The 17878-nt window shown below is 39.6% G+C and overlaps 1 protein-coding gene across 1 annotated transcript in view; it reads right to left on the minus strand.

The window, feature by feature from the left end:
• The window catches only part of TTN (titin), a 309138-nt gene that overhangs the window by 74514 nt on the left and 216746 nt on the right, over window positions 1-17878 (minus strand). The window contains exons 190-217 of the mRNA XM_043525559.1: window positions 16995-17264; window positions 16436-16738; window positions 16019-16321; window positions 14682-14869; window positions 13259-13373; window positions 12387-12671; window positions 11916-12067; window positions 11630-11777; window positions 11335-11512; window positions 11111-11232; window positions 10725-11012; window positions 10335-10631; window positions 10024-10210; window positions 7408-7523; window positions 7013-7312; window positions 6461-6760; window positions 6262-6367; window positions 5887-6083; window positions 5478-5783; window positions 5098-5376; window positions 3940-4239; window positions 3537-3839; window positions 3051-3425; window positions 2657-2959; window positions 1503-1802; window positions 1115-1411; window positions 727-1011; window positions 338-631 (exon numbers count right to left, since the gene is read on the minus strand). Coding sequence (XP_043381494.1) covers window positions 338-631; window positions 727-1011; window positions 1115-1411; window positions 1503-1802; window positions 2657-2959; window positions 3051-3425; window positions 3537-3839; window positions 3940-4239; window positions 5098-5376; window positions 5478-5783; window positions 5887-6083; window positions 6262-6367; window positions 6461-6760; window positions 7013-7312; window positions 7408-7523; window positions 10024-10210; window positions 10335-10631; window positions 10725-11012; window positions 11111-11232; window positions 11335-11512; window positions 11630-11777; window positions 11916-12067; window positions 12387-12671; window positions 13259-13373; window positions 14682-14869; window positions 16019-16321; window positions 16436-16738; window positions 16995-17264 — 6897 coding nt within the window. The remainder of the gene's footprint in view (window positions 1-337; window positions 632-726; window positions 1012-1114; window positions 1412-1502; window positions 1803-2656; window positions 2960-3050; window positions 3426-3536; window positions 3840-3939; window positions 4240-5097; window positions 5377-5477; window positions 5784-5886; window positions 6084-6261; window positions 6368-6460; window positions 6761-7012; window positions 7313-7407; window positions 7524-10023; window positions 10211-10334; window positions 10632-10724; window positions 11013-11110; window positions 11233-11334; window positions 11513-11629; window positions 11778-11915; window positions 12068-12386; window positions 12672-13258; window positions 13374-14681; window positions 14870-16018; window positions 16322-16435; window positions 16739-16994; window positions 17265-17878) is intronic.

Consider the following 17878-nt stretch of genomic DNA (forward strand, 5'->3'; position numbering starts at 1 on the left):
AACAATTAGTGTCTCAACAATAGTTTAAACACAGACTTTGTCAATGGAAGCTGCCTGATTGAAAGAAGGAGAGACAAAGTGGTTATCTCCTACTCCTTTTCAGAAATGGTCATGGTAATTTTACATAAGTGAGAGATCTAACTTCAACAATTACTCTGCTGAAGGTCTGAAGCCTTAACTCTGTAGCAGGTAAGTATGAAAACTAAAAAACCCCATTAATATGTCTATGTACATTGAATATACAGTGTGCCATCTCAGCATTAATTAAATAACTGTGCAGTGATCTAGATCTCCCTATATTTAATAACTGACATAAGCAAACAAATAGTTATTTTACCTAATGGGTCAACTGCAAGAATTGGTCCTATGTCAACAGGTGGACCACAGCCAAACTTATTCTTGGCAATAACACGAAACATATATTCCTGTCCTTCAACGAGACCTGTAATATCACACTTAGATCTCTCAGTATCTATACACTGTCTCCAAGTATGCATTTTGGCATCTTTGCGTTCAACAAGGAAGCCAGTGATATCACTTCCTCCATCATCTTCAGGATCAGACCAGTTAAGCAGACACATCTTTCTGTTCACGACCACAGGTTTTAGGTCAAGCACTGGCCCAGGAACATCTGAAAAAGAAAACATGTTGTATAAGAAAAAAACAAAGATTTCTTGTATCTAGGAATACTTAACAATTGGTTTCACAGCATGTAATATTTCTTACCAAAAACTTCTACTCTGGTTGCTGCAAATTTGGAACCACTCTCATTGGTTGCAGTAATCACATATCTTCCGTGGTCTTTTCTCAATGCATTCTGAATAGTTAGTTCTGATCTGGTGCCAACATTTTCAATAACAACCCGCTCTTTGTCTAATTCACCTTCCTCCACAGTCCACACAATTGTAGGTGTAGGGCGCCCAGTTACAGTAGCAGGAATTTTAAGAGTTTTCCCAGCCATTATCTGAATGCCTGCTTTGACAGAAACATCCAATTCAACATGAGGAGGCTCTGCAGAAAAATAGGAATTGTGCGTTAGTTTAAGGGAGATAAAAGAGTCTAACATGCCATACTGGCTACTATATGTTAAATGACATTTGCACAACAACAGTACCTTGAGGTTCTGAAACTGTTATAGGTTCAGTTTCACCAGGAGGTCCTTCCCCAGCTGCATTAACAGCGGTAACACGGAGTTTATAGTCAGCACCTTCTCTAATTTCTTTAACAGTGTATTTTCTAATCTTAATGGATTTCTCTGTGCAGCGTGACCATTCATTTATGCCCACCAGTTGTTTGTAAATGAAATAACCGATGATATCACCACCACCATTGAATGCTGGAGGTTCCCATTCTAGCTCAATAGCAGTTGAGCTTGTATCAACAACTCTTGGAATTGGTGGACCAGGTGGCACTAAAGAAATAAAAAAGTGTAAATCAAAATTCATGGATACTTAACCTACTCTTGTCAGCCTCCAACCATTATCTTCTGTTAAAATGCTTACATATTGGGTCCTGAGCAGTTTTTGGATCTGAAGGTGGACTAAATTTGCCAGGGCCAGCTGCATTTTCAGCACACACTCTAAAGATATAGTTAAGTCCTTCCAAAAGCCCATCGGCTCTTATTTCTAGGGTGTTCAGGAGGTTTCTGTTGACACGAGCCCAGTGAGTACTATTGATTTCACGTTTTTCAATCCAATAACCCAAGATGGGGCTACCGTTGTCTTTTGGTTCTTTCCATTTAACCAACATACTATTACTGGTAACATCCTCCACTTCAGGTTTATCAGGTGCATCCGGTGGAGCTAAAAAAATTAAAAAGAAAGAGAAAAATGCAATTTTGGCATCTATGATTTCTTATCCAGATCTCAAATTTAATTTTATGTATGTAGTGAGGCATTATGGCCTAGTGGACTAAGCATGGGGAAATAACCTCTTCTAACTGCAGCTCTATCATGTTCTTACTGTGTGATTTTGGACAAGTCAGTTAAACTTACTGTGATTTAGTTTACTAATCTGTAAATCAGAGATAATAATGTGGAACTCCTTCACACGGGCCATGATTAATTTGTTAATATTTTAAAGCAAAAAGTACTATATAAAAGAGTGCATTGTAATACATTTGGCCTTTGTCGCTATCTTCAAGGTACTCAGTGGGTTGGGCCCAGGATATCTAAAAACTGGGATAAAGACTGTGGTCAGCAACTCCTCTGGCACAATGGGACTTTCCAACATAAGGATAAAGCTTGTCTGTGCTGGAGACAGAGCTCTCTGAGGGACTAATCCGAGACTGTATTATGAACCCCTACAGGAACTAAGGACCAATACAAACCTCACCACCTTCTGCTCCAAGCAGAAGGTGCAATTCTTCAACATTGCATTTTCTTACATAAACATACAGTCGCATGTACATTAAAAAAAAAACCCGAACCCCAAACAACACCCTGCCAAAACAAAACACTATACTCCACATACAATTTCTCCTCTAACAGGGGGACAAGATAAAAAAAAATGAACCACATTTGACAGATGCTAGTTACATTGTTTAATGCACTTCTGGAATGCATTCAGATACTAGTGATGCGGCTAGTATAAAAAACCCCATATAGAATAGAATTTCTCCAAAAGTATTGTGTTTAAATATCAACATAAGACTTACTGAATGGATCTTTGGCTACCAGTGGTTTGGAAACACATGGTGGTCCAGGTCCTAACCGATTTTCAGCTGATACACGGAAAAGGTATTCCTTTCCTTCAATCAATTTTAGCACGTGGTATTTGCAATGCCTGAGTGTTGAAGTGACAGTAACCCAGCCTATTTCAGCTTTTGAGTTGTCTTTCTTTTCCAGGACATAGTTCAGGATTTCACTTCCACCATCATCAAGAGGAGGCTCCCACTTGCAAACAACAGAATGTTTTCTAACATCTTCAAATGTAAAGTTGATAGGAGGTCCAGGCGTATCTATTTTTTAAAACACCAGTAAAAAATGATTAGTGTCCTCTGGTGAGCATCTGCTCTGACATTTTAAACAATGAGCTGTTTAAGCACATACCTAATACGTTTACTTCACATGAGGCTTTTGCAACACCATGATCATTTTCAACTCTGATTGTAAATGTGCCATGGTCAGGTCTGAGTGAGTCACGAACGGCTAACAAGGACTCTCCAGGTGTGTGGTTGTCAATATTCAAACGTTCTGGCAGTGAAAGGTAGAATGGCTCCTCTTCTTCAACTTCACCCTTCCTTCTCCTAGTAAACTTTGTTACTCTCTTTTTTATTTCCTGTGGCCTAATAGTTTCATCATTCCTTAACCATGTAATAGATGGGTATGGTGCTCCTGAAATATGTGCTTCCAGTGCAATTTCATCACCGCGCCTCACCTCAAGGCCAGCCTGCAGATTAGCACTAAGGAAGACTTTTGGAGCCTCTGTAATAACAAGAAATGTATTTTTAAGTTGCATTTAGAAATGAAGTTAAAAGTAGTATTTTCTGGTAGGTTTAACAATTGATGGTAGTAAGAAAAATAAGCAAATCATACCAATGGGATCAACAGCTTTCACTAATGGAGTGATACGAGAAGGTTCACTGACACCTGCAGCATTCTCTGCACGAGCACGGAATTGGTATTGCTTGCCCTCCTCAAGACCTTTTACTGTGTAAGTCAAAACAGGTACCAAAAATTCATTGCACCTTTCCCACTCGTCTTGACCCTTAGCAATCTTTTCTAAGATATAGCCCATAATCTTGCATCCTCCGTCATACAAAGGTGGCTTCCATGTAAGTGTTACTGACTTGGATGTTGTATTAGAAATCTCAAGATCAACAGGTGGATCTGGACGCTCTGTAGAATAAAAATAAAAATAGAATTTAAACAAATAGAAGATATAGAGAAATTATTTTAAAATCTATCTAGTCGATTATCCATTGATATAAGAACTTACGCTTTGGATCTTCAGCAATGACTGGGTTCCTTAATTCAGTGTATTCACCTCCTCCAATTTTATTGACAGCCTTAACACGGAAGTAATATTCACCATTTGGTATAAGATCCTTGACATTCCACGAGAGTTTGTTCTCACCAGACATCACTGGAATATATGTTCTCCGACCAGCTTCTCTACGTTCCAGGACATAATGTAAGATGGGAGTGCCACCATCATACTCTGGAGGTTCCCAGGATATCTTACATGAATTTTTAGTCACTTCACTTGCTTTAATGTTTTTGCACTGTCCAGGCAGACCTGTTTCAAATAATAATTTTTTATATAATTACCCTAACAACAACAAGAAACTAGGAAACTGCTTTAGTACAAATGTGAAATTACATTGTATTTTTTACTTCTGTTTTGCACAAAGCAGACCAAAAGGACAAATATTGGTTGCACAACATAGACATGAATTTACATTTCCTTATGGCAGTAGACATGAAAGATTCATATAACCTGTTGACTTAGTTTATTTGTTTTATTCTCCATACTAATTGGCTTATTAAGGGATTACAGATCTATTAAAGTGTCAAAATTGATCTTTCTTTGAGATTTTATGCTTAATTAATATTTTAAATATAAATAGTTGGCAATACTGTACAGTTATAGTGCATATTTATATTATTTTAGAATGGGTATAAAGGGTGAGATTCTGTGCTATGCCTCTGACAGACACAGCATGCAACTTGTAGCCCAAGGGAATGGGGGCTATGATGGCTTTAAGTCACCTTTGTATCCTCCTGCTCCAGGGCTATTCTGGGGAGTGGGAGGCCTCCAGTGCAAGTCAACAGCCTTGGGGGCATGATTACGTTTTGGCAATCTCAGTGAGTTTCCTTGGGGGCCAAAGTGCCACCTAGAGTCTCTGAAGTGTTGTGTGCTAGGGCCCCAACATATACCTCCCTCCACCAAATCCTTCCCCTGGGATGCCTCCTATATCATGGCTCACAATGAGTCCTTGAGATGTAACCTTATATCTGTCTCCTGAGTGCCTGCACCAGGGGAATCCTCCTTGGCCAGATATGGGACTTTCATTGTGATTTTATGCCATCAATGGCCCAAAACAGGGGTAAGCATCTCACCCAAAGAGTTTACCATCAAAAAAAGTTTTGTTACCTATGACTTTGACGTTGACTGAGCCAGTTGTTGAGCCCAGTTTGTTCTCCAGGGTGATAGTGTAAACACCTGCATCAGCATGAACACTGTTTGTGACTTCAAGCAATGCAGATGTGTAATCGCTCTTCATTGTTGTTCTGTCCCCTGCTTTAACCTCCTTGCCACCTTTATGCCATGTAATGGTTGGTGATGGAACAGCTCGAAAGGGTACAGGGATACTTAACTTATTTCCTTCAATAACAACAATGTCTTGAGTCTTTAGGTCAATAGTAGGATTGCCTGTAAAAGTATCAGTATATTATTATTAAAAAGCTTCAAAATGCCCAAATCCTTTTGCATTTATAAATTACAAATAGTTTTTAAAAGAAATATATTCTTACAGTCTGGATCTTTAACAACAACATTTTCTGAAATGTCTGATGGATCACTAGTTCCAATAGCATTGACAGCTCTGACTCTCAGCACATACTCCTTGTCAGGAACAATTCCCTCTTCCACTTTGTATTTCAAGTCTTTTACTGGACGAGAATTGATTCGCATCCATTTTTCTGTTCCTGCTTCACACAGCTCAACATTGTATCCAATAATAGGGCTACCACCATTTTTCTCTGGTGGTTTCCATGCAATGGAAATGTGCTTTCTGCTTGCATCTGTCACATGTAAATCGAGAGGAGGTGATGGAGGGCCTGCAAAAATGCAAAAGTATTACAGTACTTTTTGCAATATCAGTCCATCAATATAATATTTTGACTGCATATTTCATACTTTAATTATTATATTATGACTTACTTGTTGGGTCTTCAATAGCAAGGAGGTCAGTTGGTTCACTTGGATGACCACAACCAGCTTCATTTTCTGCACGGACCTGGAACTGTACCTCTGTACCTTCAATAACATCAGTCACTCTGAAATGACAGTCAGGTCCAGCTGTCTTTCCAGCTTTCACCCAGCGTGTGCCTAATTTTTCTTTCTTTTCAATAACATATCTATGTAAACAAGAAAACATACCATTAGAAATATGGAATCATAGGACATTCACAATTTCATACTAACTGAAAATAGGTAAAGAGATATTAAAACAAAAACAAATAAAAACAGCATATCTGTATATCTACACATCACCTAGCATGCAGCTAGTGCTATACAAATCTGTAATCATCTTACCTTTGAATTGGTCTGCCACCGTCATTCTTAGGTGGTTCCCATTTTAGGTCAACATGTCTCTTTGTCACTTCAACCACTGCAAGAGCATATGGTGGTCCAGGAGTAGCTAAAAACAAAATATCCGTATTAGGAGAAAAGGAGTTCAAAAACTATGTCTTTGTGTATACTAACTTCTAAATATGCAAATGTGAAAACTTACTGAAGGTGTCTTTAGCAAGAACTGAATCTTCAATTTCACAATAGTCACTTTGTCCAACTGCATTTTCGGCAGCCACACGGAACACATAGAGAGAGCCTTCAGTGAGTGGGGTCACTGTGTATTTAGTGTCTTTTACTGTTGTATCAACTGTTTGCCAGCCTTTCCGTCTCACATCTCTCTTTTCAACAATGTAATTGGTAATTGGGGAGCCCCCATCTTTTTCTGGTACCGTCCATTTAAGATCCGCAGTGTTCTTAGTAATGTTAATAACCTCAAGCCATCGAGGTGGTGAAGGAGGGTCTGTAAAAATAGTAAAACAAAGAAAAACAGTTTTATCTGTTTATCCTATCAGATGCATAGAAGACAGAGAATAACATGGGGATTATTAAAAGGTTACATTTTTACAGTGAATGGGGGATAGATTTCAATATTTTATAAGCTTACAAAAGTTTACTTGTTGGCTAAACATACAGGCACGGTTTAGACTGTTTTAGTTTATATTTTAAAATTGTAAAATATGTATTTTAGTAATATATTTTAAATGTTACTCACGCAGTCTCTCTTTGCATAGCACAGGGTCACTGGGCTCACTAGGCTCGCTCTCCCCAGCCTTGTTCACAGCTCTTATGCGGAATGAGTATTCTTGTTTCTCCATAAGCCCCTTGAGGAAATGTTCAGTCAAGGGAATGCCCTCAGCCACTCTTACCCACTCATCTGTTCCAGTTTTTAGTAACTCAATGACATAAGACTCAATCTTTGCACCTCCATCATGTTCTGGCTTTGTCCACTGCAGGAATAATGATGTTTTGGCAACATCTTTCACAGTTGGCTTGCCAGGGGGCCATGGAGGATCTAGATACAAATTAAATAACAATTTAGATTTTAGAACAAATTATTTCCTTGGTTTTATTTTAAATTAAATTGTGAAAGAAATGTATTCATAATACCAATAGGATCCTTCACTAGGATTGGCTCTGTCTCCTTGCTTGGTTTTCCAGGTCCTGCAAGATTCTCTGCCAAGACACGGAACTTGTACTTCTTCTTGTTGGTAAGACCTTTAACTCTGTTAATTGGGAATAAAATATTTAGTAATAAAGCCAAACCCACACATTTATGCATGCTTAGCATTGTGTTTTTTAAGTCATTATACTGCTACATATGTAAAAAAAACCCCAAATTCCTAGCTACTGCTAAATATGTTATATTAAATGGGATTGATTTAAGATACTAAATGGTATACTGGCAATAGCATCATAGACATGTAGGACTGAAAGGGACCTTGAGAGGCATCAAGTCTAGTCCCCTGTGCTGAGGGAGGACCAAGTAAACCTAGACCATCCCTGACAGGTGTTTGTCCAGCCTGCTCTTATAAACCTCCAATGATGGGGATTCCACAACCTCCCTTGGAAGCTTATTCCAGAGTTTAACTACCCTTACAGTTAGAAAGTTTTTCCTAATATCCAACCTAAATCTTTCTTGCTGCAGATTAAGCGCATTACTACTTGTCCTACCTTAAATGGACACAGAGAACAATTGATCCTGGTCATATTTATAGTAGCCCTTAACATATTTGAAGACTGTCAGGTTTCCCCCACCTTCCCAGTCTTCTTTTCTCTGGACTAAAAATACCCAGTTTTTTTAACCTTTCCTCATAGGTCAGGTTTTCTAAACCTTTTTTTATTTTTGCTGCTCTCCTCTGGACTCTTTCCAATTTGTCTACATCTTTCCTAAAATGTGGCACCCAGAACTGGTCACAGTACTCTGGCTGAGGCCTCACTAGACCAGAGTAGAGTGGGACAATAACTTCCTGTGTCTTAGATACGACATTCCTTTTAATACCCCCAGAATGATATTAGCCTCTTTCGCAGCTGCATCATACCGTTGAGTCATATTCAATTTGTGTTCCACTATAATCCCCAGATCCTTTTCAGCAGTGCTACCACCTAGCCAGTTATTCCCCATTTTGCAGTTGTGCATTTGATTTTTCCTTCCTAAGTGTGGTACTGTACACAGTCTTTATTAAACTTCATCTTGTTGAATTCAGACCATTTCTCCAATTTGTCAAGGTCATTTTGAATTCTAATCCTGTCCTTCAAAGTAAGCCCCCCAGCTTTGCATCACCTGCAAATTTTATAAGCATACTTTCCACTTCATTATCCAAGTCACTAATGAAAATATTGAATAATATCGGACCCAGGACTGACCCCTGCAGAACCCCACTAGATACACCCTCTCAATTTGATGGTGAACTATTGATAACTACTCTTTGAGTACAGTCTTTAAACCAGTTGTACATCTACCTTATAGTAATTTAATCTAGTCCCCATTTCCCAAGTTTACTTAGGAGAATGTCATGTATGACTGTGTCAAAACACTTACTAAGATCAAGATATATTACATCTACTGCTTCACTCCACCCCCCTATCCACTAGCCCAGTAACCCTGTCAAAGAAGGTTGGCTTGGGAGGATTTGTTCTTGCCAAATCCATGCTGGGTATTCCTTATAGCCCTATTATTTTCTATGTGTTTACAAATTGATCATTAATAATTTGTTCCAGTATCTTTCCAGGTATCAAAGTTAGGCTGATTCATTTATGATTCCTTGGGTTCTCTTTGTTTCCCTTTTTCAACGTAAGTACTACCTTTGCCCTTCTCCAGTCCCCTCGAACCTGCATGAGTTTTCAAAGATAATTGGTAATGGTTCTGAGATTGCTTCAGCTAGTTCCTTAAATACCCTAGGATGAATTTTGTCAAGTCCTGCCAACTTGAATACATCCAACTTTGCTAAATATTCTTTAACTTGTTCTTTCCCTATTTTGACTTACATTCTTTCCCCTCAGTGTTTATTAATTGTATCGACTATCTGGTAACCATTAACCTTTTAAATGAAGACTCAAGCAAAATAGGTATTGAATACTTCAGCCTTCTTGAGTTAATATCTCTGCTTCCCTGCTAAGTACAGAATCTACACTTTCCTTTGTCTTTCTCTTGCTCCTAATGTATTTAAAGACCTGCTTCTTGTTGCCTTTTATGTTCTTTGCTGGGTGTAACTGATTTTGTGCATTAGCCTTTCTAATTTTGTCCCTACATGCTTGTGCTATTCTTCTGTACTCCTCCTTAGCAACAGCAGAATGTTATACTATCATACAGAAGACTAATGTTGGAGATCTGCCAAATGTTTTTGCTACCTGGATTGGAAGATTGTTACCTACATACAAGTGTTGACAAAATGCCTGTGTCGTGACCTAATGCATGGAATGGCAATGGCACCAACTTTGAGAATACTCATTGGCAATCACAGAGAGTGTCCAGGGATGCAGCAGAGAAAGTCACTATTCTATTCAGGGGGGAAAGGAAAAAGAATGTAAGATCTTAGTCTTCCATAAAGAAATTCTTGATTAAAATTAGGTATTGAAAGAGAAAACATGCCATCAGACATTAGTTTGTTCTACATTTAGAACAGCAAAAAAGAGAACAAGAAAATGATATATGTTGAAAAGGTCAGTGCTACATTTATCTGTATTTATAGCCCCATTTACAAGCTAAATTGATAGTAGTCATACTTGAATGCTGTATCTGTCACTGGTATCTTATTGCATCTTATCCATTTATTGTGATCAGGATCATATCTCTCAACCCAATAACCAGTGATTGGACTGCCACCATCTTCATCTGGTTCAGACCATGTTAGGGTCACAGAATCTTTCGTGACTTCAGAAGGTGTGACACCTGTCGGAGGCCCTGGTGGATCTGTACAAATTTATAAATATAAATTTAAATATATATACACACACACACACACACACACACTTGTATATTTATACATTTTCTGTAAAAGTACACAGTAAACTGAGCATCAAATTAATTAGCTTACCAAAGGAATATTTAGCAATGATGGGGCTGTGTTGAACTGGCTCTCCAACACCATACATGTTTTCAGCACTGACTCGGAAGATGTATTCTTTATGAGGGGTTAAGTTCGTCGCTTTGAAGTTTGTTCCCTTAATAGTCGATGACAACTTGTGCCATACTTCACTGTCTGTAGCTCTTCTCTCAACAACATAGTTTGTGATTTTAGATCCACCATCATCTCGAGGAGGATTCCATGTCAGGAAGCAGGATTCATTTGTAATATCCGATATATCAAATGCAGCTGGGGGACCTGGCTTATCTATTGAGGACATAGATGTATATTAATTTCTGACACTTATATGGTTGGCTACATTTATGTTGATTTAAAATAAATATAATAAACCTAATATACCTAAAACATTAACTTCAACAACAGCAGTAGCACGCCCACTGGAATTTACAGCTTCAATAATATAGGTACCGCTGTCACTTCTCTTGCTGTCTGTAATAGTGACTCTCGAATGCTTAGGTTTGGTTTCAATCGTAATTCTGTCATCAGGTTTCAGGACTTTATCAGCCTTGGTCCAAGTAATCCGAGGCTCAGGCCTTCCTTTTATTTTAGCTGGTAGCTCTATTTTAGTTCCAGCTTTTACAGTCAGTCCAGCTAGTAGTTTCACATCTAGGAAAATTTCTGGGGCCTCTGATTTATGAAAAAATTAAAACATTGTTACAAAAACAGTGTTATGAAGAATGTCAGAAAGAATATAATGGACTTCATTCATTCATTTAAATAATTACCCTTTGTATCCACGGCCTGGATCTCGTCCGTTGGCTTGCTTGGTTTGCTTGCTCCATGTTTATTCAAAGCCTTAACCCGGTATGAGTACCATTCACCTTCTTTAAGTTTTGGTACTTCCATTCTGTTAATTATAACACAATTCAGATATTTAAAATGGCAAGAATCGAATATTTTATTTAATTAAAATGACAGTCCTTCTGATTTTAGTGCTTAAAATGCTTACTTTGTTTCAGCAACAGGTTCGCCACAGGGCTCCCACTTATCACTACCACGTTGGCATTTTTCTACCAGATAACCCTTGATGCGTGAACCACCATCAGACTTAGGTGGATCCCATGTTAGGAAAATGCTTTTAGATGTTGGATTTCTCCATTTCACATTCTCTGGTGGATCAGGCACCGCTGTAAAAACAAGAGATATAGAGGATCTTAGAAACCAATCGGAGAGACAGATTTTTTTCAAAAATTATATAAAAGCAAAAGCAGTAAAATAATACAAACATAAAGATGAGTACTTACTTGTTGGTGCTGACATATTTACAGGTTCATCAATATATGCAGGCTCTCCTGGTCCACATTTGTTGCGTGCTGAAACTCTAAACAAATATTCTTTTCCTTGGATGAGGTCAGGTACAGTGAACTCTTGGTCAACAACATAATCCAGAACCTGAGAAAAAGAAATGTTCTAACTTATTTCTAGAATTCCTTCCCAAAGCAGCAAATGACCAAACTTCTGCGGCACAAACGGAAACAATATAGGAAGTGACAACAAACTGTAATCATAAAAACAAAACAAAAAACTTACTTTGGTCCATGTTTTCCGGCTTATATCACGTTTTTCAATAAGATAGCCAGTCACTGGACTTCCTCCATCATTTTCTGGTGCTTCCCATGTCAATTGCACTGTGTTCCTGCTCATGTCTATCACTTTTAGTTCTCTTGGTGCACTTGGGCGAGCTGGAAGTGACACATATTGCATTAATTTGTCTTTCCATCAATAGTTTGCCATATTTTATATTCCATCTATTTATTAAAAGACTGGGGCTACTTAGACCCTCTCCCCTAAATTATGAACTGTAGGATACTGAAAACTGTAAGACCACTGCAGATGGACTTCAGTAAAGTTATTTTTGTTAGAATTATTGTTAAATATACCTCATTTGCTGAATGTTATATGGTTTCTCATAGTTTAATGATCTAAAAATTTTTTGCAAGATATTGATTAGAAGTTATTGCTATAATTTAAATACCCAAAAGGAGGTTTGTGCCTGCTTACCAATGACATTAACATCAATTTCTCCTGAAACAGATGACACAGGGTTTTCTAATTTCAAGGTATAAATGCCCTTGTCTGGACGTTCACTTGGAGTAATAACAAGTTCTGCAAAGGCTGCAGTAGTCACTATTTTCACACGATCACCCTTTTCTAAGATTTTATCACCAACAGACCACGTTGCAGTTGGCACAGGGTAGCCTGTGATAGGAACACGGATCTTGAGTGGCTCTGGGACAATAACTTCCAGTCCATCTTTAAATGCACTTAAGTCCATTGTCGGTCCAACTGAAAAAGGGGAAAAATTGATTCCATTAAATACTTTCAGACTTTTTGATTTTTGTATTGTTGTTAATGATACTGCAATTGGCAGACTGCTACTTGACTCCATTTCTACCAGCAGCAGCCAGTTGGGAGCCACCTGGGCCTGGCTGCAGCAGCTCACTCCTGCCCTCTCTCTACCAGTGTGCTCTTTAGAAACCCTTAAGATACCTAGTTAGCTAAACAATAACAGGTGGGATGTTTAACTTCCATCGATAGTAAATGTTTACATGTATTTTTAAAAGTTTTGGGCCCCATTCTGTAGGTGGCTAGTTAAAAGACCATCCTCCCTCTTCAACAAAACTGCTTATGCTGTTGTTCAATGGGTCTCCCAACAGTAGAGCTAGCCCACCTGCAGAGATGGTTGTAGTAAAGAATTTATTTGGGTTAGAGGCCCTTGCTGTTGGCGCTCAATGCTGATATCATAGGTCTGATGGAGCCATGCACAGTAGCATCCTGATTTTAGCACTGACAGCTAGTACTGTCATGATACCCTGAACAGATGCAGCTTTATGTCTTACCTGATTAACTAAACTAAAAAGAAAACTGCTTACCGTGAGTGTCATCTGCAGTCAGTGGCCCAATAGCCTCAGCTGGATCTGATACACCAGCTGCATTTTCTGCAGAGACTCTGTAGTAGTAACTGGCTCCTGGTTTCAATCCAGTTACCTAAAAAGGAACAAATAACCATTTGCAAATTAAAATCATGTTAAAAATTGTAAACACAGTGACATTGCACTCCATATGTTTTATGGAAATATGTAATGAGTGTGAATATAATGTAACTGGAATATGCTTCATGCAAAAGGTCTCTTGTCAGGTATCACTACAAAACTTATAATCTACTGATTATAATCTACATCCTATTTGTATGTATGTATTATTCTTGTATCTAAAACTAGAAATATGATGTATTACTCTGAAATCCTATTATAATTATGAGAAGTGTGGGCCATTAATGGTGGTTTAGAATCTTGATGGCTCCCATTGACTAGGACAATTGGTTGTAAATAGCTCTGTTTACTTGCAAAACTTCCTGCATTTCTGTGAGTCAGGCCCGGATGAATGGAGGCTTGGAGTCTCACAGGACATGTGACCATGTCACCTGGTACTGGAATCCATCTTAAACCTGGTGTTTTTCCATTTAGAAGGAGGGGTGGGGACCCAGAGAGACAAAAGATTCCCGCCTTGTGCCAAAGCTATAAAAGGGGGTGGAACAGAACAACGGGGACTGCCAGTCATGAGAAATCCCCTAGTTACCACCTGAGCTGGAACTAACAAGGACTGTACCAGGGGAAAGGATTGGGCCCAGACTAGGAAGGAGTCTAGTCTGTGAAAGAAGCTTATTGGAACATTTCTTAGGGTGAGATTTACCTGTAAACGGTTTCTTAATGTATTAGGATTAGACTTGTGTGTTTTGTTTTATTTTGCTTAGTAACTTACTTTGTTTTGTCTGTTATTACTTGGAAACCACTTAAATCCTACTTTTTATACTTCTTAAAATCACTTTTGTTTATTAATTAACCCAGAGTAAAATCACTTTTGTTTATTAATTAACCCAGAGTAAGTGATTAATACCTGGGGAGCAAACAGCTGTGCATATCTCTCTATCAGTGTTATAGAGGGCAGACAATTTATGCGTTTACCCTATATAAGCTTTATACAGAATAAAACGGATTTATTTGGGGTTTGAATCCCATGGGGAGCTGGGTGTCTGGGTGCTAGAGACAGGAGTACTTCCTGAGCTGTTTTCAGTTAAGTCTGCAGCTTTGGGGGCATGGTTCAGACCCTGGGTCTGTGTTGCAGCAGGCTAGCATGTCTGGCTCAACAAGGCAGGGTTCTGGAGTCCCAAGCTGGCAAAGAAAATGGGCTCAGAGGTAGTTTCAGCACATCGGGCGACAGTCCCAAGGGGGTCTCTGTGACCGAACCTTTCACAAACACATACTGAATATTTCATTTAAGAATGAACCACCTTACCTTATAAGTAAGATTAGGGACAAGTCTTGGATTACAACGGATCCAGTTATCTGTTCCATCTTCACGTCTTTCAATAATATAACCCATTACTGGACTTCCTCCATCTTTCAGAGGAGGCTCCCATGTAAGCTGCACGGATGACTTAGTTTGGTCTGAATGACTGAGGTTAATGGGAGGACTTGGTTTTTCTGAAAAGAATTTGAAGAACTTAGACATTATCAACTGGAAAAGGAGATTTGGTCTTACTATATGTAAGTTGAACTATATCATCCATTGATACCTTAAATATTATTTTAAAGCCTTCCCGGTAGTCCTACTAAACAATTTTTTTTAAAAAAGAGATTGGTTCCTGTAGCAGGGTGGTCACCCGCTCCTGCCTTAAAAGGCTTAAAATAGCCCAGGGAGAGGGCTGTGGCAGGGAAGGAAAAGAGGGGCTGAGTGGAAGAAGCAGCCTGAGCTGGGGGCCACGCCCCAATCAGGCCGCAGCTGGCTTAATCAGGGCCCAGCTGGCCCTTATAAGAGGGCAGTGGGCCAGAGCACAGAGAGTCTCCTCTAGCTGTGGAGGGAGATGGGCCTGGCTGCTGGGGAGTGTACCAGGGCACCTGAGGTGAAGCAGGGCTGGGGAAGGCCAGAGGACCTGGGAGGCTCCAGACTGGAAATGCCCCAGGCTGCAGGCCTGGCAGACGGCCTAAGACAGGGTACTGGGGTTGCGACAGGGCAGCCCAAGTGTAGGCGGAGGCAGCAGATCCAAACCCCCCTTGCTTATGATGACTGGCTTATACAGACTGCAGTCGGCCCCAGTGAAAGGGGGCTAAATCGTGACTGGCAGTAGCCCATAGGCTGAAGCAAGGTGGGGATGGGGGGGGGGGGGTCCCCCAGGGAGGGCAGACCCAGATCTGTGGTGTATTGCCTGGAGGGGCAGCACCCCAAGTAAAAGGGCACCAGGGTCCAGGAGGGACACTGGGTCCAGCGACGGTGAGACACCAGCAGAAGGCACTCCGGAGCTGGTAAAAAGAGCTATTTCCCAGACAGCCAGCAGGAGGCACAGCTGGGTGAGTCTGCGTCCCATTACAATTCCCAATTTCAGACCAGAATTATTTGGAAGAAGCTCTGTCATTGTTCTTAAGAGTGACTAATTTACCGAATGATCGCAAAATATTGCTGGTGAATTCAAAGAAGAAAAGTAGGAAAAGCTAACTTGGCTTACAGTACTTTCTCCCCACACATCTCACCCCTCTCTACTCCACTCCTGGTCTTTTCTGTACATATGCTGTATGAATGATCACAATTTCCTTATATTATAAAACAATCAACACTGCTAAAACTTTCATACTCACCAATTGGGTCCATAATTTTAACAGCTCGAGTAGCAGCACTTGGTTTGCCAACTCCAATCTGGTTTTGTGCTCTGACTCTGAAGTAGTATTCTTTGTTTTCCACAACATCAGTCATGGTAGCAGCTAATTCATGTGCTCCGGTGGTCATGGCTGGCTCCCACCTGATTGAACTTTTGTCACGCAATTCAACAATGTAGCCAGTAATTGGAGAGCCTCCATCATACTCTGGTGGCTCCCAGGTAAGTGAAGCACCAAATCTGTTCACATCAATAACTTCTACATTCAGAGGAGGACCAGGAACATCTGCATTTTATTTTTTGTGTGGGGGGGAGAGAACAATAATGTATGTTGGGAGAAAAAAATGCAAAAACTAACTAAAAACATTATTTTGAAATATTTTTCAAAATTGTGGCTTACCAAATTTGCTCTTTGCTTCAACAGGGGTGTCCGTTTCCACTGGTTCCCCAGTGCCCACTCTGTTTTTAGCACTCACTCGGAAGAGGTACTCAACTCCTCCTCTCTGAAGTCCAGTAACGGTATATTCACAACTGTCAGCACAGTCAGTGGCCAAAATCCAGGTTTTACGTTTGATATCACGTCTTTCAACGACATAGCCAATGATTTTACTTCCACCATCACTTTCTGGTTCCTCCCAGGCAAGGCTAACTTCACCATCATATGTTTCAGTGACTTCTAAGTTTCTAACTGGACCTGGAACATCTGAAATTTATGTGAAAAGTATTTTTAGTATACGTCATCTTTGTTTTTACTTTGACCTACAAACAAAGAGTAAGCTGCAATAGGTTACGAATTGCACTGAGGTAGCTTATTCCTGCTTGAAATGAGGGTAAAACTCCACCATTGCAAATAATGGCATTTTCTTTCCTCATGTTCCATATAGCTAAACTGCTATATTATAGCAATAGCTGTAAACAGAGCAAAATGTAGACAAGGCCTTAATAAATGAAGAGCTTACCAATAACATTTACATTGATGTGTGCTTCAGCTTTGCCATGTTTGTTTTGGAGTATAATCTTGTATCTTCCTTTATCGGATTTCTTTGCTTCCAAAATTTTGAAGGTGGTGCTGTCAGCTGTTGTATCAATTGTGTGTGTTGGCAGGCTTTCATCCTCTTTTAACCACTCGGCTTCTGCTTTTGGGTAGGCATCATATGGAACAACCATGGTCAAAGGCTTCCCAACATCAACCACAAGGTTCTGGTCAGCAGTCTTGATTCTTGGGGCAGCTAAAGATGACCAGTGAGGCAAATGAGTGTTTAATGTTTTCAGAACTATTTGATATACTTCTTGCATATTCAATACATATTCTAACTTGGAAAAAGTAATGGGAGTGGCATATGAATCTGAAACAAACTATTAATGTATTCATGGGGTTGCCCCAAAGGGACAAATTCACACTGGCCAGTGTACATTGAGCACCTGATCCTGCACTCAAGTAAATATGAGATTTACCACTGATTTCAATGGGCACAGGACCAAGCCCTGGCTGAGTATAAGGGAGAAACTGTCCTGCATATATCTGGCTCACCCAAAACACAGAGAGGTCACTGCAGAGGCCTCCCCAATAATAACCATAGAAGAATATTACAGGAGGGGACTAAAGGCCAAAAGGCAAAATCCATGTATTTTTGCATGGTACCCTGAAATGCACAAAGTAATAATAACAGCTAGTTCTCATATGGACGTTTATTTAGTAGATCTCAAAACACTTTACAAAGGAGGTCAATATTATTATCCCCATTTTACATTTGGGGAAACTGAAGTACAGCTGTGAAATGACTTGCTTAAAGTCACCCAGCAGACCAGTGACAGAGCCTAAAATAGAACCAGGGCTCCTGAG

Source organism: Chelonia mydas, chromosome 11 (assembly GCF_015237465.2).
Source record: "Chelonia mydas isolate rCheMyd1 chromosome 11, rCheMyd1.pri.v2, whole genome shotgun sequence".
NCBI classification, from domain to species: Eukaryota; Metazoa; Chordata; order Testudines; family Cheloniidae; genus Chelonia; species Chelonia mydas.